Source organism: Numenius arquata, chromosome 25 (assembly GCF_964106895.1).
Source record: "Numenius arquata chromosome 25, bNumArq3.hap1.1, whole genome shotgun sequence".
NCBI classification, from domain to species: domain Eukaryota; kingdom Metazoa; phylum Chordata; class Aves; order Charadriiformes; family Scolopacidae; genus Numenius; species Numenius arquata.
The window spans coordinates 905,413-927,123 of NC_133600.1; the positions used below are offsets into that span (position 1 = coordinate 905,413).

The window sequence follows — 21,711 nt, forward strand, 5'->3', positions numbered from 1 at the left end:
CGCAACCCAGCTTGAGGCCAGGCAGGAGCCGCAGGGCAGCGAGTCCCAGTCAGAGACAAACCAAGGGGACGGGGGCACCTCTCAGCCGGGGGAGTCCATGCACGGGCAGGACCGAGGCCCAGGGGAAGCTGCTGGGCTCTGCCAGGCTGGGTACAGGTAGGGACAGGGCAGCGAGGCCCCTGTTGCTGTGGGGAAGACCCTGCCGTCACTGCACAGCCCAGCTGGGACCCCAGCATCCCAGCAGCCGCTGGTCTCCTGCTGCCGGAGGAGAAAGCGAGAGCACGGCGCAGGGGTGGCACTGCAAGGGGCCACCATGTCCCCCCTCACCTCGCCCACTGCACTGCCAGAGCCTGGCCCCCATCCTCCCACCCCCGGGGAACACAGGCTGCTCAGCCCCCAAAGCTCCCCCAGGGGACACAGGGACACCAGTGGAGTCATTCCCCACCCCAACCCCACTACACCCCCCACGGGGACCTTAGGCCCTTGCAGTGCAGGCTGTGACACAGCAGGGAGCAGGACCCACCTGGTGGCACAGGCTCCCTCTACGAGCAAAAAAATGAACTTTTGTTTTAGCAAATACACCAAGAATTTGTGGTCTGCGCTGCCTCAGCCCCTCACCAGCCCCTCGGCATGAGGGGGGACCCGCACTGAGCTTGGTGAAGACCTGGGTTTGCCACAGCCTCCGTAACAGGTATCAGCCTCACAGAGATTTATTATTAATTTACAGCAAGAAAAAGAGACCAAAAGCAGGAGCTGGTCCCAGCGCCACCTGCGCTGGCACTCAGGGTGGTCCCCGCACCCCGAGTTCTGCCAGCACCTACAGCTTCTTGCCCTTCTTCAGCCTGTTGCGCTGCCACGTGTTGTACTTCCGCAGGCGCCTCCAATACTCCATCGAGTCAGGGTCCAGCTCCTCCAGCTTCTTGGGGGGCCCGAGGTGGATCTTGAAGAGCCTGGGGGTGAACGCAGAGGATGTAAGGCTGCGGCAGGGAGGGTAAAGGGACAAGCACGGGACAGAGTGATGGCTGTGACCAGGACGTGCAGATCCCTCACCCACCACATACAGGGTGCTGCCTGCTCTCCTCCCCTGGCCCTCGGGGAAGGTCTCTGGGCTGCAGAGCGGCAGTTTTCCTCTTCCCAGAGCAGGTCCTTGTCTCTCCTACACTCACCTGTACCTCCGGGACGAAACCTCTGTAGGGATGGGCCCCCAGGAGGGACCCCACTTCTGCACACAGACAAGGGGGCTGGGCACCACCTACCAGTCGGGGTACTCGGAGTCGGGCTTCAGGGCCACCTCCGGGCCGTCCTTGAAGTAATTGACCCCCATGGCATAGGTGGTGAGCATGACGGGGTCCGTGCAGACCTCCGGGCCCTGCAGCCCCTCCTTCGGCACGTTCTTGCCCTTGGACTTCATAGCTGTGGGGACAAGGGCACGGTCAAGGCCGGGGATACAGAGATGCTGGCAGGGGAATGGACGGGAGCCGGGGCACGGGGCGAGGTGCCGTGAGGAGGCGGCTAAGCTGCCACTGGGGAGGGCCCGGGGGACGCGTGACCGGGCCGCGCGGGGACTCAGGACCGCGGACGGGGGCTGAGGGCCGTGGGCCAGCCCCGAAGCCGGGGGCACCGGCAGGGACGAGCGGCGGGACGAGGCTCACCGGGCTTCTTGGCGTATCCACGGGCCGAGCCCGGCAGCGCCACCCGCGCCGCCCGCAGCAGCACCCGGGCCGCCATGTTGGGCGCCGCGGGGCACGCCGGGAGGGGGCTGTGCCGCACTGCGCATGCGCGGCGGCGCCCGGAAGCGGAAGCGGTAGCGGTGGAACCGTCCCCTCCCGAGGCGGTGGTGGCGGCGAGAGTGTCCGCCCGGCCCGGCCCGGGGAGAAGAGCCGGCGCCGGTGGGGTTGGCCCTGGCGCCCCGGGCCGGAGCCAGGCCATGGAGGGCAGCATGGATTTCCAGGCGGCTGCGCCCGCCCCCCCTGATGTCGGCGGTGAGGAGGCCCCGGAGCCGCCGGCCATGGACACGGAGGAAGGGCCCGCGGTGCGGCCTGGCGCCCCTGCGCGCCGGGTGGGTGCCGGGCAGCCGGAGGGGCCTCGCCTCGTCACCCTGCGCCCTAACTGCGGTTCCGGGCGGGACCTGCCCGCCCCCGAGGGCCAGCGGAGGACTCTTGGGCCCAGCTCGGGCCCTGCTTCAGCCTCGGACCTCGGAGGGGGTGCGGGCAGACAAGACGAGCTTTGCCGGGACTTGGGCAGAGAGACAGACGACGAGGCAGAGGCTGCAGGGCCACGGGACTCTGCTGGCTGGAAACCCAGTGCCGGGAGCACCCCTCGGGGCACAGGACGTCCCCGAGACCCCAGCAGTGGCGACCTGACGGGCATGGAGCTGGATGAGGCCCCTGAGAATGCAGAGGATGAACCCTCGGAGCTCCAGGGCCTGCTGGCCCAGCTCCAGACCCTTGACTCCAACCTCTCCGACCACTCACCTGCCTCGGAGCAGGGCCCACTGCCCTCCACGAGTGCTGACACAGCCCTTTTGTCGGCCCCACAGCGGGCCCAGCAGAGCTATGGGCAGTGCCAGGGCAAGTGCCGGCCCTGCCCACTGCATGTGGCCACAGGCCAGGGCTTAGAGACACGGCCCTGCTGTGCCCAGCACTCAGCTTGCTCCCGGCCCTGCCATGGACTGCTCTTTGCTGAGGCCGACCGAGAGGACTTGCTGAGCCTCCTGTGCTACGAGGGGGGGCTGCCCGAGGCCAGCACCGAGACGCCCTTGGCACGGTCCGATGTCCTGGCCGGGACCAACCTGGAAATGCTGCAGGCTCAGGAAGAACCAGCTGCTGCGGAGACACCTGAAGGGCTTGAGAGGCCAGAGAGCTCAGAGAAGGGATCTTCCAGTGGCTTGTATTATCAAGAGGGGCTCTGCGAGGTTGACTCCACCTGTGAGGGCAATCGGGACGCTTCCCCAGAGCCGGCTTGGGTGACCCTGCCTCCCACTCCAGTCCCAGAGGCAGAGCAGCCACCCCAGGGCAGCGTGACTGTGAGTGCATTGCGTACAGGCTGCAACAGTGAGCCAGGACATGCCTCTTGGCTCTGCTCCCTCGTGGGGTTTTGGGTGGGGGCAGACAGGAGCAAGGGATGTCTTTTCCTTGGGTCTTACAGGGCATCATGCTGCTGGGGTGCCCAGACAAGACTCTTGGTACTGGCTTTGGTTCCTGCTGCCCTGAATGCAGGGGGGATGCTTGCATGGCTGTCTGATCTGTGCATGCCCGGGGAAGAGGCTGGTGGGTTCAAACAGCCTCTGACCCCAGGACCATGCACCCCCTGATCCCTCCAGCCTGAGGACACTGCTGGTGCTCCAGGGGCAGCCTGGCTGCAGGACGGGCAGGCTGAATCCCTGGGATCCCAGCCAGAGCCTCACCTGCTCTCTTGTCACTTTGCAGAACAGAGAACCCCCGTCCTCCTGCTCGGCCTTCAAAGAGGGTGAGTTGCTTCTATGCTTGAGCAGCAAAAGTATACAGGAGTCCTGACCCACTGCCTCCTGCTCTGACTCCGAATGCAGCGGGGTGGCCAGGGGTCCCAGTCAGGGAGGGAGCACCTGGCTCTATACCAATGTGCCCACGTGACTGCAGACTCCGGGTGGCTCGTTCAATCCTACCTCACCCTTCACTGAGTGAATGGGGGTGCTTCAGGGATCAGGGAGGGGGGATGTTCAGGCTTAGGAAGGGTGAAAGAGGGATGCCAGGGTGTCCCTGAGGGAAGAGGGAAGCAGCCCTGGGGTCAGAGTTGGTCCCCTGGTGATGGCAGGAGCCTGTCCACCGAGCACTGAGCTGCTTTGCCATTTGTAGAGTGCAGCTAATAGGCAGTAGGAGTTGGTATCCCCAGTTTTCAGAAGTGGGGGACCAGCCCCTGCTTAGTCCCTGCCAATGCCTCAGTTCCAGGCCCTTGCGACCCGGAGGATCTGCTGGACGGTGTGATTTTTGGGGCAAAGTACCTGGGCTCCACGCAGCTGGTCTCGGAGAGGAACCCACCGACCAGCGTCCGCATGGCGCAGGCCCAGGAGGCGGTGGACAGGATCAAGGTGCGGGAGGGTAGGGGGGCATGACTGCCACCAGCCGGGCACAGCCCATGGGCATGGGGCAGCACTTAGGATCTCCGGCTGTGGGGCAGGGACCCAGAGGAGACCTGGCAGCTGCAGTGACCACTCCTGGGTGCTTTGTTCTGCAGGCACCAGAGGGGGAGTCCCAGCCCATGACGGAGGTGGATCTGTTTGTCTCCACGCAAAGGATCAAGGTGCTCACGGCTGACACACAGGTGAGCGGGAAACGCGAGCACCCGCATGGCTTTGGGGCTGCTGAAACCTTCCTGTTTGGCCTTGGGATCTCTGCTTTGCCAGTGGGGTCATGCCCAAGGATGGCCTACGGATAAGGACACGCGTCTGGGAGGAGACGTGTCACTCTGCAGCCATCCCACACAGGCGTGTCCTGTCCCTTGGCTCTCTGTATGGCTGCACAAGGCTTGTCATGCAAACTGCGCGTCATGGGTGCTGCTGGGTTCCCAGACCGAGCTCCAGGAAACCTAAGCTTGCAACTTCTGTAGCTTTTTACCTCAGGATTAGTTGCTGCTTTACAGTAAGAGGGAAGAGCTGCCTTGTCCCCTGACAGCACCCAGAGACACGGATGAGTACTTGATCGAAGGAACTGTTTGTACCTTTTAGCGTAGATGTGGTTTCTGCCCAGCCTGTGCCAGGCACTTGGGCTGTGTCCCAGCACGGTGGTGCCTGGCTGGCTCACAGGCTGACCACGGGGTCCATCGGGCCGGGGAGGGCTGAGCGTCTCTGCCCGTGTTCCCTTTGCCAGGAGGCCATGATGGATCACTCCCTCCAGACCATCTCCTATATCGCCGACATCGGCTCCCTCGTGGTGCTCATGGCGCGCCGGAAACTGCCTCAGCGGTCGGAGGTGGCAGAGGAGAAGCGGCTCTACAAGATGATCTGCCACGTCTTCCACTCAGCCGATGTGAGGCGACATGCGAGTCCCTTGGGAGGGCAGGGTGGCATTGGGGTCCTGGGTCCCATCCTGCTGTAACGCCGGGGTACTCTGGGTCTCTGTGCTCTGACTCGCACGGAAAGGGGGAAAGAGCCCAGCCTTAGCACCTCTGCCACATAGAGGGGCCCAGCAGAAAAGGGAGGAGGATGGGCACCGTGAAGTGGTCAGTTCAGGCAGGGGAGGAGCCAGGATGCCCTGGAGCTCCCAGTGCTGGGCATTGCAGGGTGCCGGCAGCTGTTGACTCCAGTTTGGCCATGAGACCGTTGGCTGTGGGCTGTGGGCACAAACAACCCCTCTTTCCCCAGGCCCAGATTATCGCTCAGGCCATCGGGCAGGCGTTCGGCGTGGCCTACCAGCGCTTCCTGGAGGCCAACAGCATCGACCCGAGTGAGCTGAGCCCTCGCCAGTACAGCCGTGCCCTCGAGGACCAGGAGCAATACAACGCGGAGCTGACCCACTTCTCCCGGCAGGAGAACTGCAAGGATGTAAGAGCTGCGTTGGAGCAGTGGGGCAATGTGGGCTACCTGCTGGCACCTCTGTGTTGTCCCCTCCATGGCTCCCTGAGCAGCTGAGCTGCTCGCTTCAAAACTGTGCCTCATCCCAGCTGGCTGTGAGCCCAGGACAGCCGTGCTGGGACTGGGACACGTGCCCCTGTCTGTTCCCCCTGTCAGGTCTGCATCCGGAAGCAGAAGGGGGAGATCCTGGGCATCGCCATCGTGGAGTCAGGCTGGGGTTCCATCCTGCCCACTGTAGTCATCGCCAACCTGATGCACGGTGGCCCCGCGGAGAGGTCGGGTGAGCTGAGCATCGGGGACCGCCTCATGTCCGTCAACGGGACCAGCCTGGTGGGGCTGCCCCTCACCTCCTGCCAGAGCATCATCCGGGTGAGCTGGGGGGTGGCCTCCTGCTGCCACCCTGGCAGAGACGGGGACCGGCCTGGGAGTGTCTGTACTGCTGGGGTCTCTCCCAATGCTCCTGGCTCACGGGCGGGTGGGTGATAGGAGGCTGTGGGGGGCCATATCCGTCCTGTGGGCTGTGACAGTCACTGCTCGGAGTGGTTGAGAGGAAGGGATGTGATGAGGCAGGGCCAAAGCTGGGGACTAAACTTGCTGTGGTGGGGTGCAGGCAGGGCCCTCCCTGAGGAGAAGGGTGGGTGAGGAGGCAGGTGCCTGTCCTGGAGGGAACCTGTTGCATCTTCTATCTCCCAGGCAGGAAGGAGCTGAAAGCAAGGACAGTGTGGCCTCAGGGGAAAAGTGGGACGTTTTGAACTGGATTTATAAGTTGTTCTCTCTGAATTTGAGCCTGGCAGTATCCCTGTGTGTGCCTCAGTTTCCCCATTGAAAACACGTAGCTAATCCTCAGCTCTCCCATGAGGGCGTCAAGCCTCTCAATCATGCCAAATAGCTCTCCAAAGTCTGACAAAGCCCCATCCCATCTTCCAGGAGCTGAAGCACCAGACAGAGGTGACGCTGAACATCGTGCACTGTCCCCCTGTCACTACGGCTGTCATCCGCCGCCCTGACTCCAAGTACCAGCTGGGTTTCTGTGTCGAGAACGGTGTGGTGAGTGCCCAGGCTGGGGTCAGCCGAGGGCTTCAGCTGCCCCCGAGGGACACACAGTTCTGGCTGTGTCCCCATGGAGGAGTGCACAGCTCCAGCGCTGCTTGTGCCTGCCAGGGCTGAGGTTTCGCAGGGCTCTGCTGCGCCACAGGAAAAGGCTCTTGCTAGCTCTCCTGCAGCTCCAGCCGTTGGATCCATCTCCCTAGTGCTCCTCGGCTGTTTGCTTTTGGGGTGGTGGTTTCTTCCTGGCTTCCTTGGCGTGACCTTAGTCATGTGTTTCTGTCCCCAGTGCCCCAGCCATGCCCTGCTCTGGGCTCCACAGTGGCTGTGTTGGGAAGGCAGAGAGGAGCATTTCCAGCACCCGTGGGCATTGATGGGGTGGGTGGGCCCTGGAGGGGGTGGCACGGCTGCATCACGCACTGACTGATGCTCCCCATCTGGAGATGCAGTTACCCCACACCCACGCAGGAGCTGCCACCCCAGGGAGAAGCTCTGGCTCTGCAGCCCAGGCTTGATGGGAGCAGGAGGGCTCGCTGGGTGGATGGAGGGAGCTGAGCTCTTTGTTAGCTGGGGAACAACACTGGGGGCTGCCGTTGCCCTACAGCTCAGCACATTGCTCCGGTGGCAGCAACACAAAGGGACATCCCTGTCCTCGCTGCATGCCCATGGGCTGAAGGAGACAGCATCCAAGTCCAGAGCTCTTGCTGGAAGCCTGCACGGATGAGAGGGTTTGGGGTGGTGGTTGCCCATGGCCCTGGGCTGTGGGCACAGCTCTGATCCAACCAGCGCTCCCTGCTCCCCAGATCTGCAGCCTGATGCGTGGGGGCATCGCAGAGAGAGGCGGCATCCGTGTGGGGCACCGCATCATCGAGATCAACGGGCAGAGTGTGGTGGCAACGCCTCACGAGAAGATCATCCAGATCCTCACGCAGGCGGTTAGCGAGGTGAGCTGGGCCAGGCTGGGTAACAGCCAGAACACACACAGCACACTGGGCTCAGCATTTTGCACCAGCTCCCTCCAGACACCGGGGTCTGGTGTGTCCCAGCTGATGTGTGTGTCTCTGCCTAGGTCCGCATCAAGACCATGCCGGCCTCCACGTACCGCTTACTGACTGGGCAGGAGCAGCCCATCTTCCTCTGAGCCGCTGGCTGTCACTGCACGTGCCTGGGGCAAGGCAGGAGCGAGCCCGGGGCCACCTGCCCCAGCGCCCTCATTGGAGCCCTCTGGTCCCCACCAGGGCCTAATCCTGCACTTCTGTTTTACTCAGGACACAGTGGGAGACTCTGGGAGTCCAATACCCAGCTTGAGCAGCGTCAGGGCCTATGGTGCCACAGTTTGGGTACCTCCTTCCCCTCCACTCACCCCTCCCTGCATCACAGTGCCTGCATGGTGCCTGTCCCGCTTCACAGGCTCCCTCACCTTGGCCTGGTGCTGGCAGGAGGAGACGGAACCCTGCGTGAAAGGTCACCCCATCCAGTCACCACAGATAGTGCTTTTACACTCACCAACGGTGCCTTTCCCCGTGTGGGGATGGCTCACCCCAGCACAGCCCCAGAGGAGTGCTGACCCTGCACCCTAGTGTGTGAGTGCGCACCAGCACCCCCAAGGGAGAGCTGGCAGCTCCTAGACTCAGCCTTACAGGCAGCAGCACCCTTGAGACCTGCTCTTCCTCCTCCCTGGCTCTGTTGGGGGTGCAAACAATCTCCCTGTTAGACCTGTTGCACCGAGCTGGGAAACTACCTCTGCTTTTCCCTAGTGCTGCCTTTAACCGCTCTGCACGCACAGCCCGGCCCCAGCCTGCTGGGACCCTGGGTCACAGCCCTCGGGGCTGTCCCTCAGCACAGCAGAAGGGAACAAGGCACTGCCCAGTCCCACATCCTGGGGAGCAGGGGGTTGTGAGCCCCAAGGAGCAGCCCTTGGTGATGTCCTCTCATGAGTGGGTCTCTGGCCCCCAGCGGCCAAGGCAGCACTGACCTGACTTTGCCTGTGTGCTTGGTTGATGTAAAAATAAAAAGTTTTAGGGAATGTGGGAGGCTGTGTTTCAGGAGCCCTGGCTGGGCTGCAGCAGAGGGGTCTCAGCTCTGAGCCACGCACCCTGAGCCTGCTGCAGTGCCAGATGTTGGCACAATCCAAGCCTGATTCCCGCACCGATGCCTTTTGGGGCAGGCAGGGTGTCTGGCTGTGTCCAGCAAGGCCACCTGGCTGCATGGGGCTCCCCAGCATGCTGCCACTCGGCACGCACGGAAACAGCCCAACCTGATCAAAACATCCCTTTTATTCCAGCAGTAGAGGCCGTGGCCAAAAGGGGGAAGGAGGCACTTGGTGGTGAGGGGTACGGCAGGATTAGGCCCAGCCTGGCTTGGGGGTGCTGCGTGGCACTACCTGGACTGTCGCGTGGACCCCGTGGCATGGGGCTGGGGCAGGGCTGGCCCAAGGTGGCCAGCTGCCTGGTGGGATGGGGGCCAGCAGTGCTGCTACACGTCTGTAGCTGGGCCCCACTCGTAGCCTTCGTCCTGGTCTGAGTCATCCCTGGCCCGTGTGAACCTCTTCCTCACAGCATCATGCTCGTAGTCCCTGGGGGACAAGAAGCCATGGTGATGCCTCTGCCACCTGATTGGGACTGGGTGGCAGAGATGGGGGGGGGCAGGCCAGGCAAAGCTGGCACCGAAGCCTCCGCAGGCCCTGCCCCAGCCCCAGGGCTGGCTGCTTGAACCCCAGCTGGCCCTGGCACGCATGGTACCTGATGCTGTCGTAGCGCTGGCCCCGCTGGCCCTGCCACTGCTGCTCGGTTGCCTGTGAAAGACCAGAGAGACGGGGAAGTCAGGTAGGGGCAGGATTTGTGCCCCAGCCTGGGGCTGGGCTGCATCCTGCCTTGGGGGGCCAGAGCTGGGCATGGATGCGCAGCTGGACCCTGCAGGAGCTGGAGGTGACACCCTCCCTGTGCCACAGGGAACAGGAATTATCCCTTACAGGCAGGCACTCTGCCACCCGCTCTGTCCCACCAGCCCCTCATACCACTATGGGGGACCCACCTGCTCGCTCAGGCCATGGCTTGGTGACATCTGCGCTGGCTCGGAGGAGCGGGCCAGGCCGGGCTGGTCGTAGGCGTCCTCCACCTCGCCATCGGTATAGGCGCCTGTCTCGCCATCCGTGTCGTCGTAGTCACTGTTGGCGCGACTGTCGCAGGTCAGGTAGCCCGAGGCTGCCACGCTCGGTGGGTTCAGCAGGTCCAGACTGTCCTCCAGTGCCACATCTGCCTGTGGGGTGGGAACCTCAGGCTGGGGGAGGGAGGGCGGCTGCGTGGCCCCATACCCTGCCTGGCTGCAGCCCCAGCAGGCTGAGCCTTGCCGCAGGGACCCCGTGTCCCATACCTGCTCCGCCGCCGTCCAAATGGGCTGGCTCTGCTGTGTCCTGATGATGTCCTTGATCGCCTCGTACCAGGTGTTGCTGCTGCCGCTGAGGCTGATGGTGGCAGTGAAGAGGTGGCTGCAGTACTTCTTCATCTTGCTGGCCTGGGCATAGAGGCGCCGGGAGCTCTTCCTAGAGTCGGGCGCCAGCCATTGGCGCATGGCCTTGATGCCCTGCCGGCTCTCAGGCTCGCAAAACACCACCACGGGGTAGTACTGCACGTAGTTGAGGCGCTCCACAGCCGAGGGCGTGATGTCCAACAGCGCGTGCTTGTTCTAAGGCAGGGCACGGCCATCAGCCTCACTGGGGACAGGGACGGAGGCTGTGGGCTCCCCCCAGGCCCTGGCCCACACAGCTCTAAGGACACAGGGAAGGTCTCTCACCTTTTCTGCGATCTGCCGCACTGAGTCCAACTTGATGACCTTGGATGAAGCACCGTCTCGGGGCACACTCGCTGCAGGACATGGGGACACGGTGGGAGAGGCATGTGACGTGGCATCTCCCCCAGGTGGGGTCTGGCTGTGTCCTGCCCCAGGGCTGTGTCCCTCAAGGCGGGGATGTCTGGGGCATGGGGAGGGTGACTGAGTCCAGGAAGGTGTTGGGGTGTCACGTGGAGGGGGCAATGAAGCAGGATTGGGACAGCCACAGGTAAGGAGCTCCCACAGCCCTGGACACTGAGGGTCTGGCAGCTGGATACGATTTCTGCCCAGCGTGGGGGGCACTTACGGGCAATCTCGAACAGCTCAGGCAGCTCCATGCTCAGCTTCTGCATGGCGATGTCTGCGATGGGGCCCAGGATCACCACTGGCCGCTTGAAGCTGGCTGTGGGGAGAAGACAGACCGGCTCAGGGAGGCTGGGGGTGAGGGCAGAGCTCCCAGCACCCAGACGTCCAGCCCCACTCCTCAAGGTGCCCGTGGGCCTGGGACCTGCACCGCTCTTCCCAGGAGAGCGGAGCCCAGTAGCATCCAGAGTGGGGCAGCCCTGGGGCTGAAGTCCCCTGGGTGGGTCTGGGCGACTGGGGACACAGCCCTGGTACCCACCTTCCTTCAGGACCACCCTCTCATATGGCGGGTAGTGGCCCTGCTTTGTGAGGGCAGACAGGTCCTCCCGGCTCTTCCGCAGCATCTTCTTGGCACCTCGCAGGCCGCGCAGCTTCCAAAACTCAGCCCGTGCCCCAGAGGGGTTGGCACCAGACGTGGCTTTCAGCACCGACTCCAGGCTGGCGATCTGCTCGGCCCTGGGAGGGGAAAGAGCTCAGCACATGGAGCCTCTGGATTTACCCCCGCCTTTGTCTCTCCAGGCTCTGAGGAGCAAAGCAGGAAAGGCCAGCATCCACGCTCCGGGACACAGCCGGAAGAGGCTGTGCTATCCTTTTCCCCCTGGAACCTTGGACAACCAGAGCATCAACTGTCCCATAACCCCTCAGAGGGGATTTCACCAGCTCACACTTCCCACCACTGCTCCATCAGCCCTTGCCCTGCCTCTTACTGGGCCCACCATCCATGTCCCCATCTCACTGGGGAGACATCCCCTGGCTCTATCCCTACCTGCTCCGGTTGGGGATGATGCCCTTGTCCTGCTCCTGCAGGTCCCTGCCCATGCGCACAGCCAGCCAGCTCCCCAGCCTGCCCCGGTACATGGTGTCCAGCACGTGGAAGACGTCCCCACGGACAAAGCTGAGCCCCGATGGCGTGTCCTTCTCGAAGTCAAAGTGCGTCCTGATGTAGAATGAGTCACCCACATTGGACGAGATCATCTTCCTGTAAACTGGAGCCCAGGGTGAGAGGGACCGTCAGGGGAAGAGGTGGCTGAGAAGGAAGATGCTGCAGAGATTTGGGAAGGGGCTGGGTGGGCCGGGAACCTCCAGAGTATCCCTTGCTGCTAAGGAGGGCACTGGGAACACCATGACGCTCTCAGGCAGGGCCTGACCCCCAGCACACACTGGCCTCTCCAGGCTGAGCCACGGTGCCAGGAAGCCCCTGTGCTCCAGGAGGGCAGGGCACCAACAGGGCCAGGATGGTCTGGTCCCCTCCCATCACCTCTCTGGAGGAGAGGGAAAGGGGGGTGCAGGGAAGAAAGACCACCCTGTGGGGGCAGAAAGAGCCGTGGGCAAGTCCAGCAGCTGTGATCCACAGAGGATGGAGAGGCACAAGCCCAGGATGAGACCGGTCGTCACTCACTGTCCTGCTTGCTCTGGGTCCACAGCGTGATGTCCTCGCCCGGCGGCAGCTTCATGAGGAATTCCACAGCCTCCTCACGCGTCAGGTTCTGGAAACTGGTGTCATTCACCTGCCACAGAAAAGCACTTAGACACGGCCCTGCCAGCGGGACAGAGGGCACAAGTCCCAGTGGGGGTCCCAGGGACAGCAGTGCCCAGGGCAGGGTGGGAGAGGGAACTGCTCCCTGTGACCCAAGTGCCTGCCACAACCCCTAGTAGCCCTGGGGAGGGGCCTCTGGGCCAGCTGAGGTGGTGCCTGGGCCCCGCCGGGTGTTAGCAAGGTGCTGGAGACAGGAGCGTCCCCCTTGGAGCCAGCCTGATGGGTTCAGACCATGGGCCCAGCACTGACCCAAAACGATGCCCAGCAGAAATCCGAACCCCAGGAGATCCCCAAGAGGGATGGGGCCTGTCCAAGTACAGCAGCATTTGGAGCCATTTCCAGCCCTGGGTACCTGCAGGATCTGGTCCCCTTCCTGCACACCCTGGCTGGCGGCCGGGCTCCCCTCCTGCACGCTTGACACGAAGATGCCCACATCGTTCCCACCGGCCAGCCGCAACCCCACGCTCTTGGCCTTCACAAAGTGCACAACCCTGGAGTTGGCGCTGTTCCTGCCACCGGGGAAGCCATGGTCAGCACAGCAGTGACATGCCAGAGACAGCACAGAGGGTCACCAGCCTTGTGACCCCAACCCTGCACCACAGCAGCTCCCCATCTCCCCCCGCCCTTCCCCACCGCCCCTCGCAGATGTACCCATCCTTGCGGGCAGCTTGGGCAGTGGGGCTGGCATGGGGGCCTTGGCGGCCATCCCCCTCCACAGCTTCCAGCAGGTCTGCAGGGAAGAAGGGGTGGTCCAGGAGGCAGCGGTGGCTGCGCCGCTGCCAGGGCAGCCGAGGCACAGGGAGACCTGGCACGGCTCTGCCAGGGGGATTTGGACAGGAGAGACACCCAGGAGCCCAGAGCCCACTTGGTGCCCTTAACTCCCCCCTGAGCTCACTCACCAGGGCCCCGAGCATCGTCCACGGCCGTGTCAGCCGCAGGGTCCCTGTTCAATCGTCTCCTCTCCCTGGAACAAAGTTGGGGCAGGATTTAGGCAGGTCACTGAGCAGGCACCGGATGGGCAGGGACAGGCAGTGCCAAGAGGGCAGCGGGGACAGTGGAGCAAGCTGGGGACTGAATGGCAGTCCCACCTCCAGAGTGAACTGGCTCCGGGATGGAGGAGAACCAACCCCTCCAGAGAGGCAGAGAACATGGAGGATCTGGGGAATCTGACAGAGAAAAGAGGGGCTCATGGGGACAGAGCAGGGCTTACGGTGGTGAATTCATCCTGGCAGCAGCTGGAAGTCGTGGGGAGGTCTCGGGGGAGGGCGGATGGGACAGTTCAGAGTCAATGTCAGAGATGTCTGCAGGAGGGAAGATGCATTAGTGACCACCCAGTCCCTGTGCTGTGTATCTGGTGCCCGGCCCCATCACCGTGTCCCCTCACCATCCATCCGGGAACTGTCGCTCTGGCTTTCTTCTACGTCAGGGATGTTGACCAGGAACTGCCGGTGGTCCCGGAGCACAAGCAGGGTCAGGGTTCCCTCTGTCCGCTCAATGAGCTGCTGGGTTTCAGCCAGGGACATGTCCTCACTGGCCACCCCATTGATCTGGAGGGGGCAGAGCGGGAGGCCTCAGGGCACCTGTTCCTGGGAAAACCGCCCCCAGGAAAGCTCCACTCGAATGGGATGCTCCGACTGCTGCCTTCCCTGTCCCCAGCCCCTCCAGCCCAGCCCCAGCTCCTGCAGCTTCACCCATCCTGGCCCATGTCCCTGTTCCTGGCTGCCTCCCAGTGGGGCCTCATCCTGCACAGAGGAAACAAATTAGCGAGGCCAATTCCCCACCTTTAGCTGCAGGGGGGCCCTGCATGGTGGCAGGAGCTGCAGAGATCCCCTCAGACGCCGCCTGAAGCTGAGTTTTACTTTGACCTTGGCCCAGCGCTGTCCTTCCACGCGCTGGACCGGTGCCAGGGAGTCAGGCCCCCAGCAGACGGTGGGTCTGGGATCTCCCTGCAGTGCAGCAGCTTTTCCCACCAGATTGCTGGGATGAAATCCCTCCTCTTTGCCCCAGAGTCACTTTGGCCCCAGTTCCCAGCAGCCATGGGTTGGCCTGGCCCATGTGTGCAAACGAATCCTCTCCCTCCTCTATTTCCTCCTCCCCAAATACTTTAAGCATCGTTTCACCTGACATGCCCCGAATACCCCTGAGCTCCTTTGGCCAACTGCTCCCTCGGCAGGGACACGCACACACGGGAGGTGACCACACGCCATGGGGACACGGGGCAGATGTGATCCCACTGTGACAGTGGGACAAGCAACCATCCCTGGTTGAACACTGCGGGGCTGCCTCAACCAGGCAGCTTTGGCACAGGGGGGAGCTGGTCCCCAAGAGCCCCCGTGGGGTCCCTGGGGACAGCTGGGGAGCCGGGGCAGGTTGCAGGCACCAGTCAGTGCTGCCTCCAGCCAAGCTGCATCCTTTGCAGGCACCCGAGAGCAGCACAGTGACACCGGCCAGGGATGAGCCACCGGAAGAGGGGAGATGAGCCCCCCAGCAAGTGCTGTGAGCCCCGTGAGCCCCCGTACCTTAAGGATGAGGTCTCCCTCCTGCAAAGAGCTGCCCTTCGCCGCCAGCCCGCTCTCCACTATGTGCTTGATGAAGAGCTGACTCCCCAGCTTCAGGCCATACTCTGCACCAGAGAGAGCCTATGATGGTGCCGGAGCCAGGCAGATGCAGGACCTTGAGGTCCCCCATTGACACCATCCCACCCCAGCTCCTCCTGGGGCACTAGCCAGCCCCAAAGCTGAACTTGCAGCCCCAGGCTGAGGCCAGGCGGGTTTGGTGCACCCAGCACGGCACCAGACCCTGGCACCAACCCTGACACCGCCTCTGCCCTGGGCGGGATGCGCAGCCACAAATCGGGTGACAAGACCCAGGGACAGGGGGAGTGGGAGGGGCCTCACCTTCATTCTGCTTCTTCTTCACCAGGACCGATGTGATGGGCTTCATCAGCACATCCTGGCGTGGCAGCCGCTTGAAGCCCGACACCAGGGCCAGCCCATTGGTGTCCCCTTCGTGGCCAAAGCCATTGGTGGACCGGTGCCGGCTGTAGCCCCTCTGATCGGAGCCACTGCCAGGGCTCTGCCTCCAGTGGCTGCTGTCCTGGCTTCGCCTCCGGCTCCGGGACACTGGCTTGTGGTGGCGGTGGTCATCCTGGTGGTGGCCAGAGCTTCTCTCGCTGGATGAGTCCCCATCATAGCCCCGGCTGTGGTCTAGGTCATCCTGGGAGCGGTGCAGGGCTGGATGCGCACCGTGCGACCCATGGTCCTCGTCTGAGTCATAGCGCTGGGGCATGGTGGGGGACCCAGGGCTGCTCTTGCTCACAGGGACATGGACTTTCTTTGGTCTTTTCAGCGTCTGCAGGTGGAAAGCGAGGAGGAGAGGGTGGTGGCTGCTGCTGCATCTGCCAGGAAATATCTCTACAGCAATTTCCAAGCTCCAAACAGGAACTCCAGGGTGTGTGGGACATGGGAGGAGGATGGGGACAGGCACCATGCGGTTCCGTGCACGATGCCGGCCCCCATCCCGCTGCAGGGCACACTCACGATGTTGGCAATCTTGCCACAGGTTTTGAGTGTCTGGATGGCAAAGGAGGATGAGACATTCTCCATGGAAAGGCCATTCACCATCACGATGTGATCCTTCTTCCTGGGGGAGGAAATGCAGCTGTGGCTCTGCCCCAGGCGCAGCCCCCAAACCCAGGGAGCTGGTGGGGTGACACGGGCAGCCATTTCCCCAGGAGGACCCCCTCCCAGCCGGGCTGGGTGGCAGCCGGGCTGGCCCTCTCCTAGCAGGAGCGATTTGCTGCCCTTCCTGTCCCCACATCCCCACACACTCACTGGAGCCGTCCCATCGCCGGTCCCCCGGCCACCACATCTGAAACGATCACCGCTGTGTCCCCGGTTATCCTGTTGGGATGGTCCCGGCCGCCGGAGACAGCAAAGCCAAAGCCCCGGTGAGGGTCCTAGCAGGGACGGGCAGAGAGGGGTGAGGCAGAGCTGGCCCCACAACCCCTCCTGTAGCCACCCCGGGCCACGCTCACCTTGGTCAGTGTCACCGTGTGCTGCTCCCAGATCAGCATCTCCTCCATGGTGGGCACCCGCCAACGCAAGCGAGGGGAGGTGGCGGTGGCAGTCGGCTGGTGCAGCAGCCCCTCCCCAGCAGCTGGGGGCGCGGACCGGCTCCGGCTCCTCTTCGCAGCCACTGGCCCCTTCCTCAGTCCCACTTCAGGCTGCAGCGAAGAGCAGAAGCAAAGCTGAGCCACAGGCACCGGGGACCACGAGGTTGCAGGGAACAGACCCGCCATGGTGCCCAGGGGCACCAGGACTCACAGGTGTGTCGCACCCTGGCTAACCCTACATGGGAGCTGGCTCCGAAACCCAGAGCTGCCTCTGTGCAGTGTGAAATTCCCCCCTCGGGATGTGCATCTCCATCCCCTCAGATGCATGTCCACAGAAGGGGAGGTTTTACGCAGGGCAAGCGAGGACCCATCTCCACAGCTGGGACCACCTGCCCACATGTCCTCGTGGCCCCGCTCCCCTCCCTCCTCCAGGGAGCCCGCAGACCCTGGGATGCTGCTTCGGTGCCCTCCCACCCGCCTGTTCTGGGCTCCAGCACAACGGCGGAGCTGGCAGCTCTGCCAACCGCTTCGGCAGCACCAGTGGCCCAGCATCACCCTTTGGTTTTCCTGGGTTTCCCCCCCGCAAATCCAACATTTTCCACCGAGGACAGATAAACCTGACTGACAGGGTGATGTCCCACCTGGGCTGAAATGCCCGGGCTGGGCCTGGGGAGCCCCTCCACTGGCTCCTGGCTCCCCAGAGGAAATGTCAGTGTGAACCTGGCAAGTCACAACGGGGCAGCAGGCGCAGAACCTCCCGTGACTTCCATGGGGTTGGACAGGAAGGACCCAGTTTGATCAGGGAGTCCAAGGTTTATCCACACCATCACCCACACCAAGGAAACCCTGGTGAGAACATCAAGTCATTCTCCAGGGCGATGGGGACGTGAAGGCCAACAGCCCAACACGATGCCACCGCCACCAATGGGTCCTCACCCCTTTGACCGGCGCAGGGACTGGCGAGGACAGACCCACACCCATCGTCTGCCAAAATGTCCCCCCCGTCTCGCTGGCTGCCCCTGGATGGCGCATCCCGCTCCTGCCCCGGCACCTGGGGCTGCCAGCCCCCATCCTGGTCCCACCCGCTGCCATGGCACAGGCATGGTCCATCACGGGCCCAGGGGGCCATGGCCACACAGGCACTGCCGGGCCTGGAGATCTCCCCGGTGCTGACTGGCCAAGAGCACTATCCCCTGGCACCGACTGGCCGACAGCTCTGCCCCAGCAGGACCCTGAGATTCCACTGGCCGATGGCTCTGCCGCCATCAGTCTCTCCAGGCACTGATTGCTCCACTGCTCTGCCATAGTTGATCTCTCTGGTCTCTGATTGGCCAACAGCTCTGCTGTGGCACATCTTTGGATTCTGATTGGCTGATATCTGTATTGTGACAAGTCTCTCCAAGATCTGATTGGCCAATGGTGCTGCCACAGCAGATCTCCCAGGTCTCTGATTGGGCAATGACTTTGCTGTGGCAGACGCCTGGGGTCTCTGATTGGCCAATGGCTCTGCCACAGCAGACCTCTAGGGTCTCCGAGAGCCATTGGCTACAGCCCCCAGTCCTGGCCATGCTGGCCCCAGTGCCCGAGCACCCTGTCCTGTGGCACCCGCACAGCCCCGTGGTGCCACCCTCGAGCCTGGCCAGGGCCCCCACATTGGTGCCACGGGAAGCTGGAATCAGCCACGGGGCAGTTTTGGTGGGACCACGGGGTATGAGAGACGATCGCTGATGCCCCGTGGGCAATGCCACGGGCAGTGCTGAGCTGGGATCCCGTGAGGAAGCTGGGGCCGGTGGTGGGCAGCCAGCCCTGGGGCAAGCATGGCGGCTCAGCCCCAGCACAGGGGCTTCCCGTGGCCAGCCCCCAGCTGGGGCCACACCGAAGCCACTGGCCGGGCCCCCGAAATAAGACCCAGCCCCTGGGAGGGTCAGTGTAATCATTCACCCAGGCCTCAGAAATATCCCCAGCTGGATGGGCTGAGGCCGGCGGGTGCCGAGGGCAGAGTCCGGGTTTCCACTCTGCGTCACGAGCCACCGAAACCAGCCCGAGCGCCCGACCGCCACCCGCTGGTGGTCAACACGCGGGGACACGTGCCCAGGGGCTGGCTGGGGCTGCTCAGGACCCCGGAGTGGTGGCACCTGCGGTCCTGTCCCAGTGCTTGGAAGACCAGTAATACACAGGAGATCCCAGCATGGCAGTGAGGTGGTTTCCTGACAGTGAGCTGAACTGGTGGGTCCTGTCTCGGCCATGTCACCAGTGTCAACCGGTCCGTGCTTACGGGCTCCCTGGACACCCACGGGTGACACAGCATGAGCCACAGGTCGAAGGGACCCCCATCGTGGGGGTCCAGAGCATCCCCCTCCGCACGGTGACGGCTCATCTGCCGTGCCAGAGCCAACCCTGCTGCCACCCCAACACAGCCCCTCACTGTCCCCAACCAGGTCCCACTGCTGTCCCATCACCGGGACACCACAAATCGGCCAGGCACCTGCATCCCACTGCCACCCGTGGCTCGCCATGGGCAGTGCCGGTCTGAGGACAGGGAGACAGCAGGGAGATGGCAGGAGCTCCTGTCTCACCAGGCGGCACAGGGAACACCCAGGGTGTCACCAAGCCCTGGTCCCGTCCCCAGTCTCCCCCCAGGGCACCTGGCGTAGGGCCTGCCCCGAGCCAAAGGCCAAGGCTGGCAGCTGGAGGAGCCGGCTCGGCCGGTTTCCGACAGAAACCAGCCCGCACCCGAAATGGCCCCGCCGGGAGAGGCAGTATCTGGGCAGAGCTGACCACGGCCCAGCCTGCCGCGCCAGGCACCGGGCACCAGCAGCACCGGGAGCCCTGCACACCCCACTCTGCCCCATGCATGCACCATGGCCAGTATCTCCAGGAATTTTAATGCCAAACAAAGCCCGGGCTGCACCGAGGCAGCTCACCCCACTGCGAGGTCCCCAACTCGGGGCCATGCCTGGCCCCTGGTGACACCATCGGCAATGCCCACCATGGAGACAGCAATGGGTGGGGGGGTTATTTATGGGAGACCGACGCACCCTGCCCACGCCAGCCTTGCCCCACGGCTATAGCCTGTTATGTCCATGGTTGTTATAACCATAACAACCCATAACCTGTTTCCCAACCTCCTGACTGACGGGTGTCCTCAACCTGGGACCCCAAAGCCTTCCTGGGATCAGTGGGGTCCCTGGTCTCAGCCAGTGCTGCAAAACCGCTCGTCCCTTGTCCGGTACTGGCCGTGCAGGACCAGGGTCCTGGATCCCCCCAGAAGCTCCTCTAACCCAACCCCACCCACACCGCGATGGGCTGATCCTGAACCCCCCGCTCTGGGAAAAGGGTCTCTGGCAGGTCTGAGCCAGCCGGGGTGTAAATCAGTAGGATGGAGGCACGTCCTCCAGCCCTCAGGGCACGGAGCTGCAACATCAGGGTGCCAGGATCCCCCCCCGGGAGTATCTTCCTGCCATCAGGGCAGGACGCCAGCAGGGTCACCAGGTCCTGGAGCCACCCAAAGAGGGACAAAGCATGGTCGGTTCCCCAAGTGAAAGCAGGGCTGGGTACCCGTCCCCAAATGGAAAGCAGGGACAGGGGGACAGGGTCAGGCACTCACCGAGCCTCCGATAGGTATCGGACCAGGAAGGAGCTGAGCTCCGGGGCTGGTGGCAGTGGTGTCACTCCAGGGTGCCTTGCGTAACCCTTTGTGGGCCAGACGCTGCCTGCAGGAGGGAAGCAGGAGGAAGGGGGGCCCGGGACAGTTTCCCGGGCACAGCAGGGGTCGCAGGGGGCTGTGCCTGCTCAGCCACGTCCACTCACTCCCCACCCAGCCCTGGGCAGGGACAGGCTCACTGGATGCTGAGGGTGGCGGTGCCCAGGGAGGGGGGGTCCTCCCCCCCCAGCCTAGCCCTCTTCAAAGAGGCGGGGGTATGTGCCAACCCACACAGCCCCAGACCCCCAAACCCTCCCAGCAGCCCTGCTTGGGAGTCCCCAAGGGGACCAAATGCTTTCACCCCAAGTGCCCCAAGAGGGCACAGGGATGGTGGCCAAGCCTGGGGCTCTTGGTCCTGAGGGGGTGTGGGGAAAAAGGTGTCCCTGCTGATGGCTGCTGTCCCCTTTCCTCCCCTTCCCCTTTCCTCTTCCCCCACCTGGGGACGAGACCCCTGTCATTCCTCCTTCTGCGCGGTCGCTGTCCTGTAGTGACAGAAACCAGCTCCACTCCTCGGCTCTCGGTCCAGGCTGCCACTCCCAGCCGGGGTCGGTGCTGATGCCACAGGAGGTCACGGCCTGGCAGCGGGGTGGCCTGGGGGGACCAGTTCCTCCTGAACCCCCCAGCCACCAGCCACCACCCCGGGGCCGGAGCCATGGAGCAGCCGCTTTCCCCACCGCTCCTCAGATCGGCATCAGGGGCTCCTTCTGGCCGAAGCTCCCTGCCAGCCCCGGGGGAAGGACGGAGCAGCTCCTGTCCCGGCGGCTGCCGCCTCCCCAGCCACTGAGGGGTCACCGGCTGCTCTCCCGCGCAGGACAGCGGCCGGGAGCACCTGGGGCGGGGGGACGGCCACGCCGCCCAGCAGCATCACCGGGACTGCCGGCTCCTTCCCCGGCGGCGCCGCGGGCCGGGCCTGAGCGCCGGGCTGGCTCCCGGCAGGGGCTGCCCCTGCCCGTGACACATCTGGCCCCCGGGGCCGGGAGAACCGGCGGGGCCGGCCGGGGCTGACCCGCGCCCCGGGGCTTCCCTTGGTCCGGCCGGGCTGCGCGGTGCCACTAGATGGTGCCACGGGCCGGGCACCGGGAGGAGCCGGGCAGCGGCCCGGGCGGGGAGCGGAGGCGGGGACCCAGCCTCGAGGCTTCTCGGAGGGAGCGCGCCCGGTGCCCGGCGGCGGGGCAGGCCCGGCCCGGGACGCTTTGGCAGCTCCCGGGGGAACCGGCGAGGGGGAGGGCGAAGATGCGGCGCTCGGCCCCGGTCCCGGTCCCACGGGGGGCTCCAGGGTCCGGCACCGACGGGGCCGCCCGGGACCAGCCGGACCCGCACAGGGCCGGCCCCGGCCCCACCCCCGCTGCCATGGCGACCGCAAGGCCCCGCCCCCTCTCTATGGAGCCTCCCGCCCGCTAGAGAGGACGGGAGCAGCCTCGCTCTCCGCCGCTCTAAGGTGCGCGGGGCGCCGCCTCCCTCCCCGTGCCCCCAACCCACGGCCTATCGCGACAGCCAAAGCCCCGCGTCTCCATTAATTCCGGCGGAAGGGGACGGCTCTACTTCCGGTGGTGTCCGCGACCCACTTCCGCTCG

General features: G+C 64.2%; 3 protein-coding genes across 3 annotated transcripts; 1 reads left to right on the top strand and 2 right to left on the bottom strand.

The window, feature by feature from the left end:
* Positions 1-695: 695 nt before the first annotated feature.
* Positions 696-1,741, bottom strand: MRPL54 (mitochondrial ribosomal protein L54). Its single transcript, XM_074163908.1, has 3 exons — positions 1,653-1,741; positions 1,257-1,413; positions 696-950 (listed from the first exon to the last, which is right to left on the bottom strand). The coding sequence occupies exons 1-3, from the start codon at positions 1,726-1,728 to the stop codon at positions 818-820; spliced, it is 366 nt and encodes a 121-aa protein (XP_074020009.1). The 5' UTR covers positions 1,729-1,741; the 3' UTR covers positions 696-817.
* A 59-nt stretch (positions 1,742-1,800) lies between these two features.
* APBA3 (amyloid beta precursor protein binding family A member 3) lies at positions 1,801-8,622 on the top strand. The gene is made up of 10 exons (XM_074163694.1): positions 1,801-3,025; positions 3,429-3,468; positions 3,921-4,066; positions 4,213-4,299; positions 4,845-5,003; positions 5,339-5,518; positions 5,705-5,917; positions 6,476-6,595; positions 7,396-7,536; positions 7,662-8,622. The coding sequence occupies exons 1-10, from the start codon at positions 1,928-1,930 to the stop codon at positions 7,731-7,733; spliced, it is 2,256 nt and encodes a 751-aa protein (XP_074019795.1). The 5' UTR covers positions 1,801-1,927; the 3' UTR covers positions 7,734-8,622.
* Positions 8,623-8,848: 226 nt separating this feature from the next.
* TJP3 (tight junction protein 3) lies at positions 8,849-20,791 on the bottom strand. Its single transcript, XM_074163744.1, has 21 exons — positions 20,574-20,791; positions 20,042-20,147; positions 16,357-16,545; positions 16,154-16,278; positions 15,860-15,962; positions 15,218-15,671; positions 14,840-14,943; positions 13,705-13,867; positions 13,531-13,621; positions 13,220-13,284; positions 12,972-13,050; positions 12,673-12,829; positions 12,183-12,291; positions 11,550-11,769; positions 11,043-11,239; positions 10,728-10,823; positions 10,385-10,455; positions 9,965-10,276; positions 9,626-9,850; positions 9,334-9,386; positions 8,849-9,167 (listed from the first exon to the last, which is right to left on the bottom strand). Exons 1-21 carry the CDS (start codon positions 20,789-20,791, stop codon positions 9,068-9,070), a joined length of 3,237 nt encoding a protein of 1,078 aa, XP_074019845.1. The 3' UTR covers positions 8,849-9,067.
* Between the last annotated feature and the right edge of the window lie 920 nt (positions 20,792-21,711).

Excerpts from the sequence above, each read along its gene's own strand:
- MRPL54 (XM_074163908.1), bottom strand. The coding sequence starts at position 1,728 with ATGGCGGCCCGGGTGCTGCTGCGGGCGGCGCGGGTGGCGCTGCCGGGC. Across the intron at positions 1,414-1,652 it reads TGGATACGCCAAGAAGCCCG|CTATGAAGTCCAAGGGCAAG; the intron begins GTGAGCCTCGTC and ends TTGTCCCCACAG. Across the intron at positions 951-1,256 it reads GACTCCGAGTACCCCGACTG|GCTCTTCAAGATCCACCTCG; the intron begins GTAGGTGGTGCC and ends GTTCACCCCCAG.
- APBA3 (XM_074163694.1), top strand. The coding sequence starts at position 1,928 with ATGGAGGGCAGCATGGATTTCCAGGCGGCTGCGCCCGCCCCCCCTGAT. Across the intron at positions 4,300-4,844 it reads TGCTCACGGCTGACACACAG|GAGGCCATGATGGATCACTC; the intron begins GTGAGCGGGAAA and ends TCCCTTTGCCAG. Across the intron at positions 7,537-7,661 it reads TCACGCAGGCGGTTAGCGAG|GTCCGCATCAAGACCATGCC; the intron begins GTGAGCTGGGCC and ends GTCTCTGCCTAG.
- TJP3 (XM_074163744.1), bottom strand. The coding sequence starts at position 20,791 with ATGGCTCCGGCCCCGGGGTGGTGGCTGGTGGCTGGGGGGTTCAGGAGG. Across the intron at positions 14,944-15,217 it reads GAAGAAGAAGCAGAATGAAG|AGTATGGCCTGAAGCTGGGG; the intron begins GTGAGGCCCCTC and ends TCTCTGGTGCAG. Across the intron at positions 13,051-13,219 it reads GGACGATGCTCGGGGCCCTG|ACCTGCTGGAAGCTGTGGAG; the intron begins GTGAGTGAGCTC and ends TCTTCCCTGCAG.